Here is a 14,292-nt window from a genome sequence, read left to right as displayed (position 1 = left end):
ATCTGATCGTTTGTGGGTTTGAGCCCCATATCAGGTTCCACACTGATAGCATGGGGCCTGCTTGGGATTCTCTCTCTCTCTCTCTCTCTCTCTCTCTCTCTCTCTCTGTCTCTTTCAAAATAAATAAACTTAAAACAAAGTATTTAAAAAATTAAAAAAAAAAAAAAAGAATGTGACCACAAAATGGCATGAACCTAGCTTGACTAATCATTTCAATAAATTGATCTGACTCCATGTATCTTGACTTTTTTGAAGAATCAAATCCACCTTCAAAGAAAAAACTTTGGTCCTCACTGACTACATTAAAAGGGAGTGTCAGGGTATCTGGCTGGCTCACTGGTGGAGTGTACAACTCTTCATCTCAGGGTTGTGGGTGCGAATCTCACTTTGGGTGTAGAGATTACTTAAACAATATAATCTTTAAAAAAAAAAAAAAAAAGGAGTGTCATAGGATAGTAATAATCCAGGCTACCAAGGATGAAGCCCACCAAGATGGCTCTAGGGTGATGTTCACTGAAACATCATTTCTTATAAAATTTTTAAAAAATAAGTCACGTAACTATGTAATCATACCTTGTGTTTCTCTAGTAGTACACTACTCTTAACTGATTTTATTCAGTAAATATGTTTTAAAATTTTTCAGTCTTAGATATCATCCAGGAGTTTTTTCCCCACACCCCACATTAAGTTTTCATTAAGATGATGCACTCAAAATAATGCACTTCGTCTTTTAAAAGCACAAGTGAAATATTGTAAATAGTTCAATAAGACTCTGAAACAACACATAGATATGTGATGTTTTTCTGTTCTTGAAGTATTTGGACTTTTAAAGCACATTTTTCAACAGAGACAAACGAATGAATGAAATATATTTTTGAGGAGGACTCTTGATCAAATTCTTAATTTCCTTCTGATTCCAATCCCTGGCCAACCCCATATGTTTATTTTTGTCCTTGAATCACATAGCCCTGGAATCCCTTATTGTTCCTCCCTGCTCTTCAACTCCTACCGAGGTCAATGGGAGGTCAGCTAAACCTAAATAATGGCTTCTTGTTTATGACTAATAATTTCAAAAGTTACTTCATAACCACATGAGAAATTACACTTTACTTGTGTGGTCTGAATGTTCAGTATTTTTTAGGGCATTCTCATGAGGTTTCCTTTCTGTGAGCTGAGGTAAGGCTATTTGAAAGATAATATTCAGTAATATCTTGGATACCATTTCAAAGCCTTTGTCTTTTCTATGTACTTTTTCTGCTCACCATATAGAGAAGAGGCACTTGATGGCAACATTAAGCAAATTTTTTTTTCTCCCACGAGGAAAAACACATTTCTTCCTTCATATAAACTATGATCTGTAAATGTCCTAGAGTCTTTTATAATGCATGTGGTATTTCCACAATACCTGCACAGTTATCTGCTGCTGTACTTAGCAGGTCATTTTTTAGTTAGCTAGTTTGTGTCTGGCTCTCCATGGACTCACCAGAGCTGAACCACTTGTCCAAAGGCACCAATGGACACATCAGTGATGGAATCCCCATTTAAATCACTGTAGCCATCCAAAGATCTCCCAAAGTACTGGAGATGGCTCCTAAAGGCTCCATCAGATCCCAAGATTTTCTGAAAGAGCAAGTTTGGCATGAACTTATAATGCACAGCAACTGAAGTAGAAAAAAGGAGCTTTTATACAGCACTGTTAGATTCTCTATATAGCCACTTCTCAGGTTGTTTTATTCTCCACAAAATTCCATTCGTTTTTCAATCACAGCCTTTCTCATCGGTTGATCATTCTTGCAGCCACGTCAAAGAACCAGCATGAATCTTTTAACATAAAAATCACAAAGCAGAAGGAGATGAGTGGACTGAGTGGGATTTGAAGGTTGTGATTGCTCTCTTAGCCCACTTCCTTCAGGACTTTACTGGAAAGTTGCCTGATCAATGAGGTCCTCTTGGTCACCCTTTAGAGTATCTGATAATTCCCATACCTGAACTTAAAAAATTAAAAAAAAAATTCCCTATCATTTATGATGATCTGAATCACTTTATCTCATTTATTGTCCCCTAGTCTTGACAAAAATGTAAGATCCACGAAGAGCAGAATTTTATCTGTCCTGTTCTTTATAGTATCTCCAGAACCTAGAACAGTTTCACTAAATAGTTGTTTGATGAATGAATAAAGTTCTAAAATAAGTGTTATAAATTGGATTGTCTGCATGGTTAGTCCCTAGCTCTCACAGGATGATACTCACATGTCAATACATCACCATGGAACTCACGGATTACCTGGGAATACTTCATGCGAATGGTGCCCTCATGACCATTGTAGATGTACACAGCTCCAGAGTTCTGATTTTCCAAAGGTGAACCAACTATTACATCATTAAAACCATCCATGTTGATATCTGAAAGAGCTGCAATCGCTGAACCAAACCGAGCATTTTCAACACCCTTAGGGCCTTCAAGAAATTGGTGCCAATTCAAAATGCCCTTGGAAAGGGGAAAAGGGGATGATTAAAGCAAAACCTTATAATTTTTATCATTACAATTCACAGCAAGTGATGCCCAAACCAATTTTTAAACTGTTAAAAGTAGACAATTTTGAATCTAGATTTCAAAATCCTCTACTTATGATGAGAATTATACCTAAGAATTCTAGCAAGTAAATTCATAGGATATGTGCTCATAGACCAAAGTGAAAGGAGGGAATTCTCTTTACAGTGACTGTACAACCTACATAAAACTATCCATACCTTTGGATCCTTTTCCCCTAAACATTAGACTCTTCACCTGTTTCCAAACCTTTTGATTTAAAATTTGCTGATGAAAATATACTAGTATCTTAAATAAAATTAAGGTGGAGACACAAAAAAACACAGTATCTTAATTTAGACCTTTACTTAAGAATTACTGAAGAGTGGCATAACTATAATGGGATAGGAAGTCAAAAATGAGACAGTTAGGTTCTGGTCCAAGGTGGCAACCCTGAACTCACTTCCTCCATGGAACATACCAAATTACACCTATTAAAAGGATAATTCCTCCTGAAAAAGAGCTGAGGGCTGACTGAACAGTTACTGAACAACCAAAGACAGAAAAAATGGCAAGAGAACAACAAGAGAGATGGGAGCACAGTAACAAAGGGAAACTGATGCAGTGGGAATGCATAGTACTGAGCGACCAGGAACAGATTCCTCTATTCTTGGCACAGAAAATAAGCCACAGTTTACAAGAGCAATTAGCATAGAAGATGTGGTGTGCATGTGTGTGTGTGTATACATACACACGTATATGTACATGTACCTGTATATGTATAATATGTATACATGTATATGTATATGTATAATGGAATATTACTCTGATCAAAAAGAATGAAATCTTGCCATTTGCAACACCGTGGATGAACTAGAATGTATTATCCTAAGCAAAATAAGTCAGGCAGAAAGACAAATACCATATGATTCCACTCATTTGTAGAATTTAACAAACAAAACAGATTAACATAGGGGAAGGGAAGGAAAAACAAGGTAAGAATAGAGAGGGAGGCAAACCATAAGAGACTCTTAACTACAGAGAACAAGCTGAAGGTTGCTGGAGGGGAGGTGGGTGGGGGATGTCTAAATGGGTGATGGGTAGTAAGGAGGGCACTTGTTGGGATGAGCACTGGGTGTTATATGTAAGAGATGAATCACTAAATTCTACTCCTGAAACATTATATTATATGTTAACTAACTTGGATTTAAATAAAATTAAAAAGAAAAATAAAAGCAATCAGCATATAAAATAGACAACACTAGAACTCTGCCACATGGGGGAGGCAGTTTTAAAAGGGCCAAGGAGTGGTAGCGACACTCTCTTCCCTTCTATCTTAGAAGCACAGACTGGAGCAGGGTCCAAACACCCTGATTAGTGGGTTCAGATGCCATAACAGGCAGCTCTCAATACTATTAAAAAATTTTTTTAATGTTTATTTATTTTTGACAGCAAGACTGAGAGTGCATGTGCCTGAGTTGGGGAAGGGTAGAGAAAGAGAAGGGGCACAGAATCCGGAGTAGGCTCCAGGCTCTGAGCTGTCAGCACAGAGCCCAACGTGGGGCTCATACTTGGGAATGCTGAAATCGTGACCTAGACCGAAGTCAGACACATAACCAACTGAGCCACCCAGGTGCCCCATGGTCTCAACACTATAAATGGCAGGTCTGGTCATCACAGGGAGCTTGCCACTCAGCAAGCCCAGGGTCTGCAAGCCCACACCAGCTTCTGTGGTACCAGGACACAGAAAATAAGCTGTGGAATTTTAGGGCTCCCTTTGTTTTTGTTTTAAATTTGATTAAAAAACCAAGTTTTTATTTTTAATTTTTTAAAGTTTAAAAGAGTAACTAGCATATACCGTCCAGCTCCAGCCAGCCAGCAAAAGTCACCAAGCACACACAGTCTGCACAAGCGGACACCATACACAAGTACCATTCACCATCCTTCAAGTTCAGGAGCAATAGCCATTCTCCCTAATCCTCAGAAACAAAGTCAAGCAAAATGCAGAGACAGAGGAATACATTCCAAAAGAAAGAAGGAAAAACCGTAGAAAAAGAACTAAATGAAACAGATAAGCGACATGGTGGATAAAGAATTTAACGATTGTGAAGATACTGGGCTGGCAAAAAACGTGGAAGATCTCAGTGCGACTTTCAATGAAGACATGGAAAATATTAAAAAGAGCCAGAGTTGAAGAATATAATAACTGAAATAAAAACACACTAGAGGGAATCAACTGTTTATTAGAAGATGCAGAATATACCAGCAACCTGGATGACAGGGTAATGGAGAGCATACAAGTTGAACAGCAAAAAGAAAAAGGAATTTTTAAAATCATGATAGATTAAGAGAGCTTGTGGACAACATCAAGCAAACATTCATATTACAGGGAGGGGGAGGGGGGGAGGGGGAGGAGGGGGAGGAGGGGGAGGAGACGGAGGAGAGGGGGGAGGAGGAGGAGGAGGAGAAGGAGAAGGAGGAGAAGGAGGAGAAGGAGGAGGAGGAGAAGGAGGAGAAGGAGGAGAAGGAGGAGAAGGAGGAGAAGGAGGAGAAGGAGGAGAAGGAGGAGAAGGAGGAGAAGGAGGAGAAGGAGGAGAAGAGAGAAGTGTATAGAAAACTTATCTGAAGAAATAAAAACTGAAAACTTCCTTAACCTAGGGAAGGAAATAGACATCCAAGTCCACAACAAGTTCCAAACAAGATGAACCCAAGGAGGTCCACACCATGGCATATAATAATTAAAATGTCAAAAGGTTACAGATAAAGAGACAATCTTAAAAGCAGCAACAGAGAAACAAGAAGTTACTTAGAAGGGAAAAATCTATAAGGCTCTCAGCTTATTTTTTTCAGCAGAAACTTTGCAGGCCAGAAGGGAGTGGTATGATATATTCAAAGTGCTGAAAGGAAAAAGCCTGCCACCAAGAATAATCTACTAGGCAGGATTATCATTCAGATTTGAAGGACATACAAAGAGTTTCCCAGACAAATGAAAGATAATGGGAGTTCATCACCAGTATACCAGCCTTACAAGAAATATTAAAGGTACTTCTTTAAGTGGAAAAGAAATGGCCATAATCAGGCCTAAGAAAATAGTGAATAAAAAGCTGTACAATATGATAACATATACATAGAATGTGGAGAAGGGAGTAAAAAGGGAAGAGAAGGGGAAAAAGAAAAAGGTTTTCCCTTCCCCCTCTGGAATGTGTATGAACTTAAATGACCATCAAATTAATGCAGACTGCTATCTACTTATGATGTTATGGTAACCACAAACCCAAAACTTATCATACATACAGAAAAAGAAAGCTAACACTATAGAAACTCACCAATCACAAAGAGAATGGGAAGAAAAAAGGAGAACAATAAAACAACCAGAAAAATTTTTAAATGGCAAAAAGTACATACCTGTCAATAATCACTTTAAATGTAAATGACCTAAATACTCCAGCCAAAAGACATAGGGTGACAGAGTGAATAAACAAAACAAAAGCAAACAAACGAACAAGACTCATCTATATGCTGCCTATAAGAGATTCACCTCAGACCTAAAGACACATTCAGACTGAAAATGAAAGAATAGAAAAAATATTCACCATGCAAGTGGAAGTGAAAAAAAAAAGCCAGGTAGCAATACAATATCAGACAAAATAGGCTTCAAAAAAAAAAAAAAAACCAAAAAAAAAACAAAACAAAACAAAAAAACGACCATAATAAGAGACAAGGCATTCCATAATAATTAAAGGATCAATCCAACAAGAGGATACAATTGTAAATATCTACACACCCAAAACTGGAGCACCCAAATATATAAAGCAAATATAAATGGACAAAAAGAGAGAAATGGATGGTAATACAATAATAGTAGGGGACTTTAATATCCCACTTACATCAATGGATAGATCATCCAGACAGAAAAAAACAATAAGGACAGTGTCTTTGAATGTCACATTGGACTAAATGCACATAACAGATATATACAGAACATTCCAACCCCAAACGACAGAATACACATTATTTTCAAGTGCACATGGAAGATTCTGTAGAATAAATCACATGTTAGGCCATAAAACAAGCCTCAATAAATTTAAGAAGATTGAAATCATACCATGCATCTTTTCTGATCACAATAGTATGAAACTAAAATAAATCACAAGAAAAAAAAACTGGAAAAAAAACACATGGACACTATGCAACATGATACCAAAAAACCAATGGGTCAATAAAGCAAAGAAAAAAAAACATGGAGATGACTGAAAATAAAAACACGATGGTCCAAATTCTTTGGGATGCAGCAAAAGCAGCTCCAAGAGGGAAGTATACAGTGATATAGACCTGTGTCAAGAAATCAGAAAAAGCTCAAACAATATAACCTTACACTAAAGGAACTAGAGAAAGAAGAACAAACAAAAACAAAAGGTGAGTAGAAGAAATAATAAAAATCAGAGAAGAAATAAATGGCATAGGCAAAAAAATAAATAAATAAACTGAGTTGGTTCTTTAAAATGGTAACCAAAATTGACAAACCTTTAGCCAGATTCATCAAGAAAAAAACAGGACCCAAATATGAAATGAGAGAAAGTAACAACTGACACCACAAAAAGATAAAGGATTATAAAAAATTATAGACCTACAAACTAGGCAACCTAGAGGAAATTGGTAAATTCCTAGAAACGTACAATATTTCAAAACTGAACCAGGGAGAAAAAGAAAATATGAACAGACCCATTATAAGTAACAAAACTGAACTGGTCAAAAAAATACCAAAAAATAAAAAAATCCAGGACCAGATGGATTCACAGGGTAATTCTACCAGCCACTTAACGAAGAGTTAATACCTATTCTCCTCAAACTATTCCATCCAAGTACTAACCAGGTCCGACCCTGCTTAGCTTCCGAGATCAGACGAGATCGGGCGCGTTCAGGGTGGTATGGCCGTAGACTCTCCTCAAACTATTCCAAACAATGGAAAAGGAAGGAAAGCTTCCAAATAAATTCTACAAGGCCAGTATTACCCTGATACCAAAACCAGACAAAGACCCCACAAAAATAAAACTATAGGCTAATATTCCTGATGAACATAGATGCAAAAGTCCTCAGAAAAATATTAGCGAATTAGCAACAATACATTAAAAAGACCACAATCAGGTATGATTTATTACAGGAATGCAAGGATGGTTCAATATTTACAAATCAATCAATGTCATAAACCACACCAACAAAATGAAGAATAAAAATCATGGTCATCTCAATAGATGCAGAAAAAGCATGTGACAAGATTCAACATCAATTCAAGATAAAAACTCTCAAAGTGGAGTTAGAGGGAAGACACTTCAACATCATAAAGGCCATATATGAAAACCCACAATAATATCATACTCAATGGTGAAAAACAGAGTTTTCCCCTCTAAGGTCAGGAACAGGATAAGGATGTTCACTCTCATCATTTTTATTCAATATAATACTAGAAGTCCTAGCCACATCAATCAGACCAAAAAAGAAATAAGAGGCATCTATGGGGGTAAAGAAGAAATTAAATTGTCACTATATGCAGACAACATGATACTATATAGAGAAAATCCTAAAGACTACACCAAAAAACTACTGGGAGCAATAAATTCAGTAAAGTGGCAGGATGAAAAATTAATACCCAGAAATCAGTAGCATTTCTATATACTAACAATGAAGCTGCAGAAAGACATTAAAATGTCATTTACAACTGCACCAGAAATATCTAGGAATTAACTTAACCAAAGAGGTGAAAGACATATGCTCCAATCAGTATAAAGCATTGATGAAAGAAACTAAACACAACACGAACCAATGGAAACACATTCCATCATGCTCATATTAATATTGTTAAAACGTCCATACCACCCAAAGCAATCTACGCACTGAATGCAATCCCTATCAAAATACCAACAGCATTTCTCACAAACTAGAACAAATAATACTAAAATGTGTATAGAACTACAGAAGACCCTGAATAGCCAAAGCAATCTTAAGAATGAAGCTGGAGACATCACAATTCCAGGTTTCAAGCTATACTACAAAACCACAGCAATAAAAACAGTATGGTACTGGCACAGAAATAGACACACAGATCAATGGAACAGGTTAGAGACTCCAGAAATAAACCCACAATTATATGGTCAATTAATCTATGAAAAAGGAGGCAAGAAGAGACTGTGGGGGAAAGACAGCAGTACTAGGAAAACTGGACAGCTACATGTTAAAGAATGAAACTGGACAATTTTCTTACACTGTACACAAAAATAAACTCAAAATGGATTAAATACCTAAATGTGAGACCTGAAACCATAAAAATCATGGAGGACGACACAGGCAGTAATTTCTCTGATGTCAGCAATAGCAACATTTTTCTAGATACATCTCCTGGGACAAGGAAAACAAATGCAAAAATAAACTATTGAGACTACACCAAAAATAAAAAGGCTTCTGCACAGCAAAGGAAGTCATTGACAAAATAAAAAAACAACCTACCGAATGGGAGAAGATATCTACAAATGAAAGATCCAATAAAGGATTAATAGTCAAAATATATAAAGAACTTCTACAACACCAAAAAAACCCAAACAATCCAATTAAAAAATGGACAGAGAACCTGAATAAACATTTTCCCAAAGAAAACATAGATGGCTGACTCATGACAAGATGCTCAACCTCACTCATCATCAGGGAAATGCAAATAAAAACCACAATGAGATATCAACTGACATCAGTTAGAATGGCTAAAATAAAAATGACAAGAAATAACAAGTGTTTGCAAGGATGTGGGGAAAAAGGAGCGCCCTTGTGCACTGGTTGGTAGTATGGTAAATTGGTGTAGCCACTGTGGAAAACAGTGTGCAGTTTCCTCGAAAAATTAAAAATAGAAATACCATATGGTTCAATAATTCCACTATTGGATATTTGCCCAAAGAAAGCAAAGACTTACTTGAAAAGATATATGCACTCCTATATTTATTGCAGCATTATTTACAACAGCCAAGATATGGGAACAACTTAAGTATCCATCAATAGACAAATGAATAAAGAAAATGTGTCCACATATGTGTGAGTATTACACAACCATAAAAAAGGAGGAGATCGTGCCATTTGAGATAACATGAGTGGAACTGGAGGGTATTATGCTAAGTGAAATAAGTCAGAGAAAGACAAATACCATATGATTCCACTCATAAGTGGAATCTAAAAAAAAAAAAAAAGGAAATGAATAAATAAAAAGCAGAATCAGACCCATAAATACAAAGAACAAACTGGTGGTTGCCAGAGGGGCAGGGGGTAGGGTTGGGCAAAATAGGTGAAAGGGAGAGGGAGATACAGGCTTCCAGTTATGTAATGAATAAATCACAGGAATAAAAGTCACAGCATAAGGAATATAGTGAATGATATTATAATGTAAAAGGACAGATGGTAGCTACATTTGTGATGAACATAGCGGGATGGGACGTGTAAACTTGTCAGATCACTTTGTTATATACCTGAAACTAATGTAACATGGTGTGTCAACTATACTCAGAAAAAAAAAGAAAAGAAAAGAAAATGAGATTGTTAATGTCACATTATAAAAAAAAATAAGTCTGCCTAAAATTTTTTTTCTTGTAAAAGATAGGGTTTTTTTTTTTCCAGATTTTGAAATCCAGAATGGAAATAATTCATGACTTCATAAGAGAGCAATGCTCCTCATCCATGAAACGGGGTCAGTGTTGATTCTTTCTTCTCTATAATAATCTTATGGAAATCACTTTGTTATGAAGATTGACAAAGTATTATGAGATCTTCTCATCTTCAACAATGATAATTCAGAATATTTGACAAGAAACATTTAAGAAACTAGGGTTTTGTTAAATTTTAAACAATTATATTTGCCCCTCCCTTATTGAATATTCAATTACACATCTTTAAATGCTTTAGAACTGTTTTAATTGCTTCTGTCTGAGAGCTAATGTTTACATTAATTTAAATAAGTAAGGTAGGACAAACTACCACAAAAGCAAAGCATAATATTTATTATATTGACATCAGCTTCTCTTTTTTCCATCCTTTCTCTAATTTTCTAGGTCAACTTGTGCCTTTAATTTTGGTTTTCTTTTCAGTTCCGAGTTCATTATACTTCTGGGCATGGACTTAGAGAGCATAGTCCAGTTAGTGTATGCTAAGTTTTATGTGCAAGGACTAAAAATTCCAAGAGCTGGGTATACGCATACCTAACTGCTACACTAAGCAACAGAATTTGACAAACTAATGCAGAAAACATCCAGGATTATATGAAAGTTTGCAAAGTGCCTGGTACAATTTGACTTTTTCACTGTAAAATGTGAACAGGATAGTTCTATTATTATGATCTCTTCACAGTAAAGAAGAATAATTGAATGAGATACTTAGGAAATACACAGACATTTGTGTGTGCATGTACATACATTTCAAAAATGATGTGCATTTATATAAGGACTTCATTTGTACAGTATAGATTCAAAGACCCCTCATGGAAAATGGCAGTGCACTCTACATGTAGCTCTTTCTCTACAGGTTATGCTTTTTGATGTGATTTTTAAAATTTTAATGGTGACATCCTCAAAATGATGAAATATAAACTATACTACATATGAAAATGATAATTCAAGGAGCGCCTGGGTGGGTCAAGAAGTTAAGCGTCCAACTCTTGATTTCGGCTCAGGTCATGACCTCATGGTTCTGGAGTTTGAGCCCTGCATCAAGCTGTGCAGAGCCTGCTTGGGATTCTCTCCCTCCCTCCCTTCCTCTCTCAAAACAAATAAGCTTGAAAAAGAGAAAATGATCATTCACTGATTCTTCTGCAAAAATGCAGATTAATGTTTTATTTACCAATATTAAAGCAAATTCAACTGCATCAGTTTAATACTTTTTTTTTTTTTTTACCTTTGTGATAGTAAACAGGTAGACTCTTCCCTCCTCTTTCTTTAAGTCATTCATGTACATCGGTGCACCCACCAAGAGCACATCTGTAATGGTGTCTTTATTCACATCAACTGAACACAGCACGCTACCAAAATAGGAGCCAATCTGTAAGGATAAAGCATATTAACCTTAGGATTCTTAGGACTCATATACTCTTAATGTTATACTGAACTTTCATTTACTCATTCAACAAACAGAAATAGAGCACTTACTACCTGTAAGGTACTAGAAACATTAAGATAGATAACAGTCCCTTCTCTCAGGTTGTATCATGATGTAACACTTGTTTCTTAAACCTTAGTGTGCACACAAATCACCAAGAAAGACTCTGAATGGGTGCAATCTAGAAAACGGTATGTTAAACAAGTACCCCAGGTGTTTCTGGTGCTGGTGGGTCAAAGACCACATTTAAAAGAGAAACATTTAGGAGGTTTGTGATGTGTGTCATAGAGAAAGGCAGGAGGGGGAATAGGGAGTTGGGACAAATGACTTTGCCTGCCTGTTCAGTCAAGTAGGTTGTAATAGAGGCAACGGCCAAATGCTGTGTGATCAGAGTGCAGGTGTCAGGAAGGCTCAGAAAGATTAAGTGTTATATAAACGGCATCTTAAAAAACAAGGAATTTTCTAGGTGGAGAAGAGTGGGCAGGCATGTGTGATGTAAGTGTCTGTGGCATGATCTTGCACAAGAAAGTTCTCAGATACATCAGGACGGGAGCAGGTGGAGATACAGTGAAATAAGAGAGGCTGGGAATCCGAATGCTCATTGCACGCCTATGTGAATACCTCTTAAGGATTTGGCAATGAACAAGAAAGGATTCATCCTATAACACGGTCATTGTTTTTCCTCACAATAAAAGCACAGTTCTTTAAAATATTAAAGAGAGCAAAGTATGTGGCCATAGCTGGTTTGTGGTCAAGGAAGTCAAAGACTCAGGTTCTCTTACTCCTGGAAAATCCATAGACAGTAGGATCACACTTAATTCCAGAAAAGGGAAAACTAAATAGCTGGTTTCTCTAACTCCAGGAAGGAAAATTTGTTGTCAGAGATCAGGGTTGCCTGTTTCAAATATGTGCCAAGCCCATGGGTTAGAGCTGCTTGGTGAGGAAATAGGAATCTATTCAGCTGGCCTTTGTTCTAGTCAGACATGACTGGGAGTCATCACAGGTTCTGACTATCAAACTGTCATGTTGAGAAGAAAGTGGTGGAAAAGAGAGTTGCTTTAATTTTAGAAACATCAAAGCCACAGGACACCTTGACAGGCCCAGATATAGTAGCCCAGTCTTGACAACGCTATCCTGCTCCCTTCTTCTCACTTTTCCTCCAGATCATTGACGCCTCGCAAGAGCTTGCCAACAAAGCTGTGGTTAGGACCCAATAATACACATGTAGTAGTAATTTAGGGAGTCAAAAGTATGCAGCTGGATATAACCAAACAGCACAGGCTTTGAGTCTACACACGACTGGGTTTTAATGACAGCACAACCCCATGAAAACTCTTTGACCTTAAGAAGGTAAATGCCCAGTCACCTGTTAGAAGGCGACAGATCTCAGTATTGTGAAGATTTAAGGAAACTTCAAGTGAATACAGGTCACAGAAGCAGCCACAGGGTAGGTACTCAATGCTAGTTTCCTTTTCTATCAACTCCCCACTTCTCATCTGCTCTAGTTGACCCCACGATTAATTTCATCTGCTACAAAATGGACTTTACCTGGTCACCTCGGTGAGCCTGAATAACGGTGACATTGCCATTCTCGTCAACACTGTATAGCACTATCTGGCCAGTGTAATTTGCCCGAGGAGCACCAGCAACAAAGTGAACGTCTTTTCCGGTAGAAATCGCAGCCACAGAGTAACCTAGAAGAGAAGGACTTGCAGAGTAGGTGCTATTGAAGAGCTCAGCAGATGGGCTCCCAAAGTTAGTAGCAATGACCAGAGGTCCTTTTTTTGTTAGGAGGCAGGTGTTAGAAAGTGGAGGAGGGTCAGTGATGTACCCTCCAGACTGAGAGGTATTTTGATACTGAAAAATGAAGCAAGCCACTCCATATCGTTCACATAGAGTTTTATTGGGGGTAACTTACCCAGCCAGGGGGAAGGTGGGGTGCAGACGGACAGATGATCCAAGCCATTACACAACTCTTCTACGCAGCTATTCCCCACCCCTACTCAGGCCTTCATCTCCAGTTTTTTTGTTTTTTTTTTTTTTTTAATTTTTTTTTTTCAACGTTTTTTTATTTATTTTTGGGACAGAGAGAGACAGAGCATGAACGGGGGAGGGGCAGAGAGAGAGGGAGACACAGAATTGGAAACAGGCTCCAGGCTCCGAGCTGTCAGCACAGAGCCCGACGCGGGGCTCGAACTCACGGACCGCAAGATCGTGACCTGGCTGAAGTCGGCCGCTTAACCGACTGCGCCACCCAGGCGCCCCTCATCTCCAGTTTTTATGGAGGGAGGGGCACGGTGGTGAGGTCACAGGGTAGTTACCTAAAGCAGCACCATGTGTCCACCACAGGATGTCTGCTAGTTGTCTAGAGTGGTGCCACCTGTGCCAGAGGGCCCTCTGCTGCTTATCTAAAGTGGTGGCATCTGGGGGGCGCTTGGGGGGGGGGCTCAGTCGGTTAAGCATCTGACTTCACCTCAGGTCATGATCTCACATTTCTTGGGTTCGAGCCCCGCGTCAGGCTCTGTGCTGATGGCTCGGAGCCTGGAGCCTGCTTCGGATTCTGTGTCTCCCTCTCGCTCTGCCCCTCCCCTGCTTGCACTCTCTCTCTCTCTCTCTCAAAAAATGAATAAACATTAACAAAAT

General features: G+C 38.0%; 1 protein-coding gene across 1 annotated transcript in view; it reads right to left on the bottom strand.

Moving 5' to 3' along the window:
- ITGA2 (integrin subunit alpha 2) overlaps nt 1-14,292 on the bottom strand; it is a 105,996-nt gene that overhangs the window by 26,849 nt on the left and 64,855 nt on the right. Inside the window, exons 12-15 of the mRNA XM_058719459.1 lie at nt 13,198-13,343; nt 11,449-11,592; nt 2,284-2,487; nt 1,484-1,620 (exon numbers count right to left, since the gene is read on the bottom strand). Coding sequence (XP_058575442.1) covers nt 1,484-1,620; nt 2,284-2,487; nt 11,449-11,592; nt 13,198-13,343 — 631 coding nt within the window. The remainder of the gene's footprint in view (nt 1-1,483; nt 1,621-2,283; nt 2,488-11,448; nt 11,593-13,197; nt 13,344-14,292) is intronic.

This window comes from Neofelis nebulosa, chromosome 1 (assembly GCF_028018385.1).
Source record: "Neofelis nebulosa isolate mNeoNeb1 chromosome 1, mNeoNeb1.pri, whole genome shotgun sequence".
In the NCBI taxonomy this organism is placed as follows: Eukaryota; Metazoa; Chordata; class Mammalia; order Carnivora; family Felidae; genus Neofelis; species Neofelis nebulosa.
The sequence above is the reverse complement of the archived record's forward strand: the minus strand, read 5'-3'. Positions and strand labels throughout refer to the sequence as shown.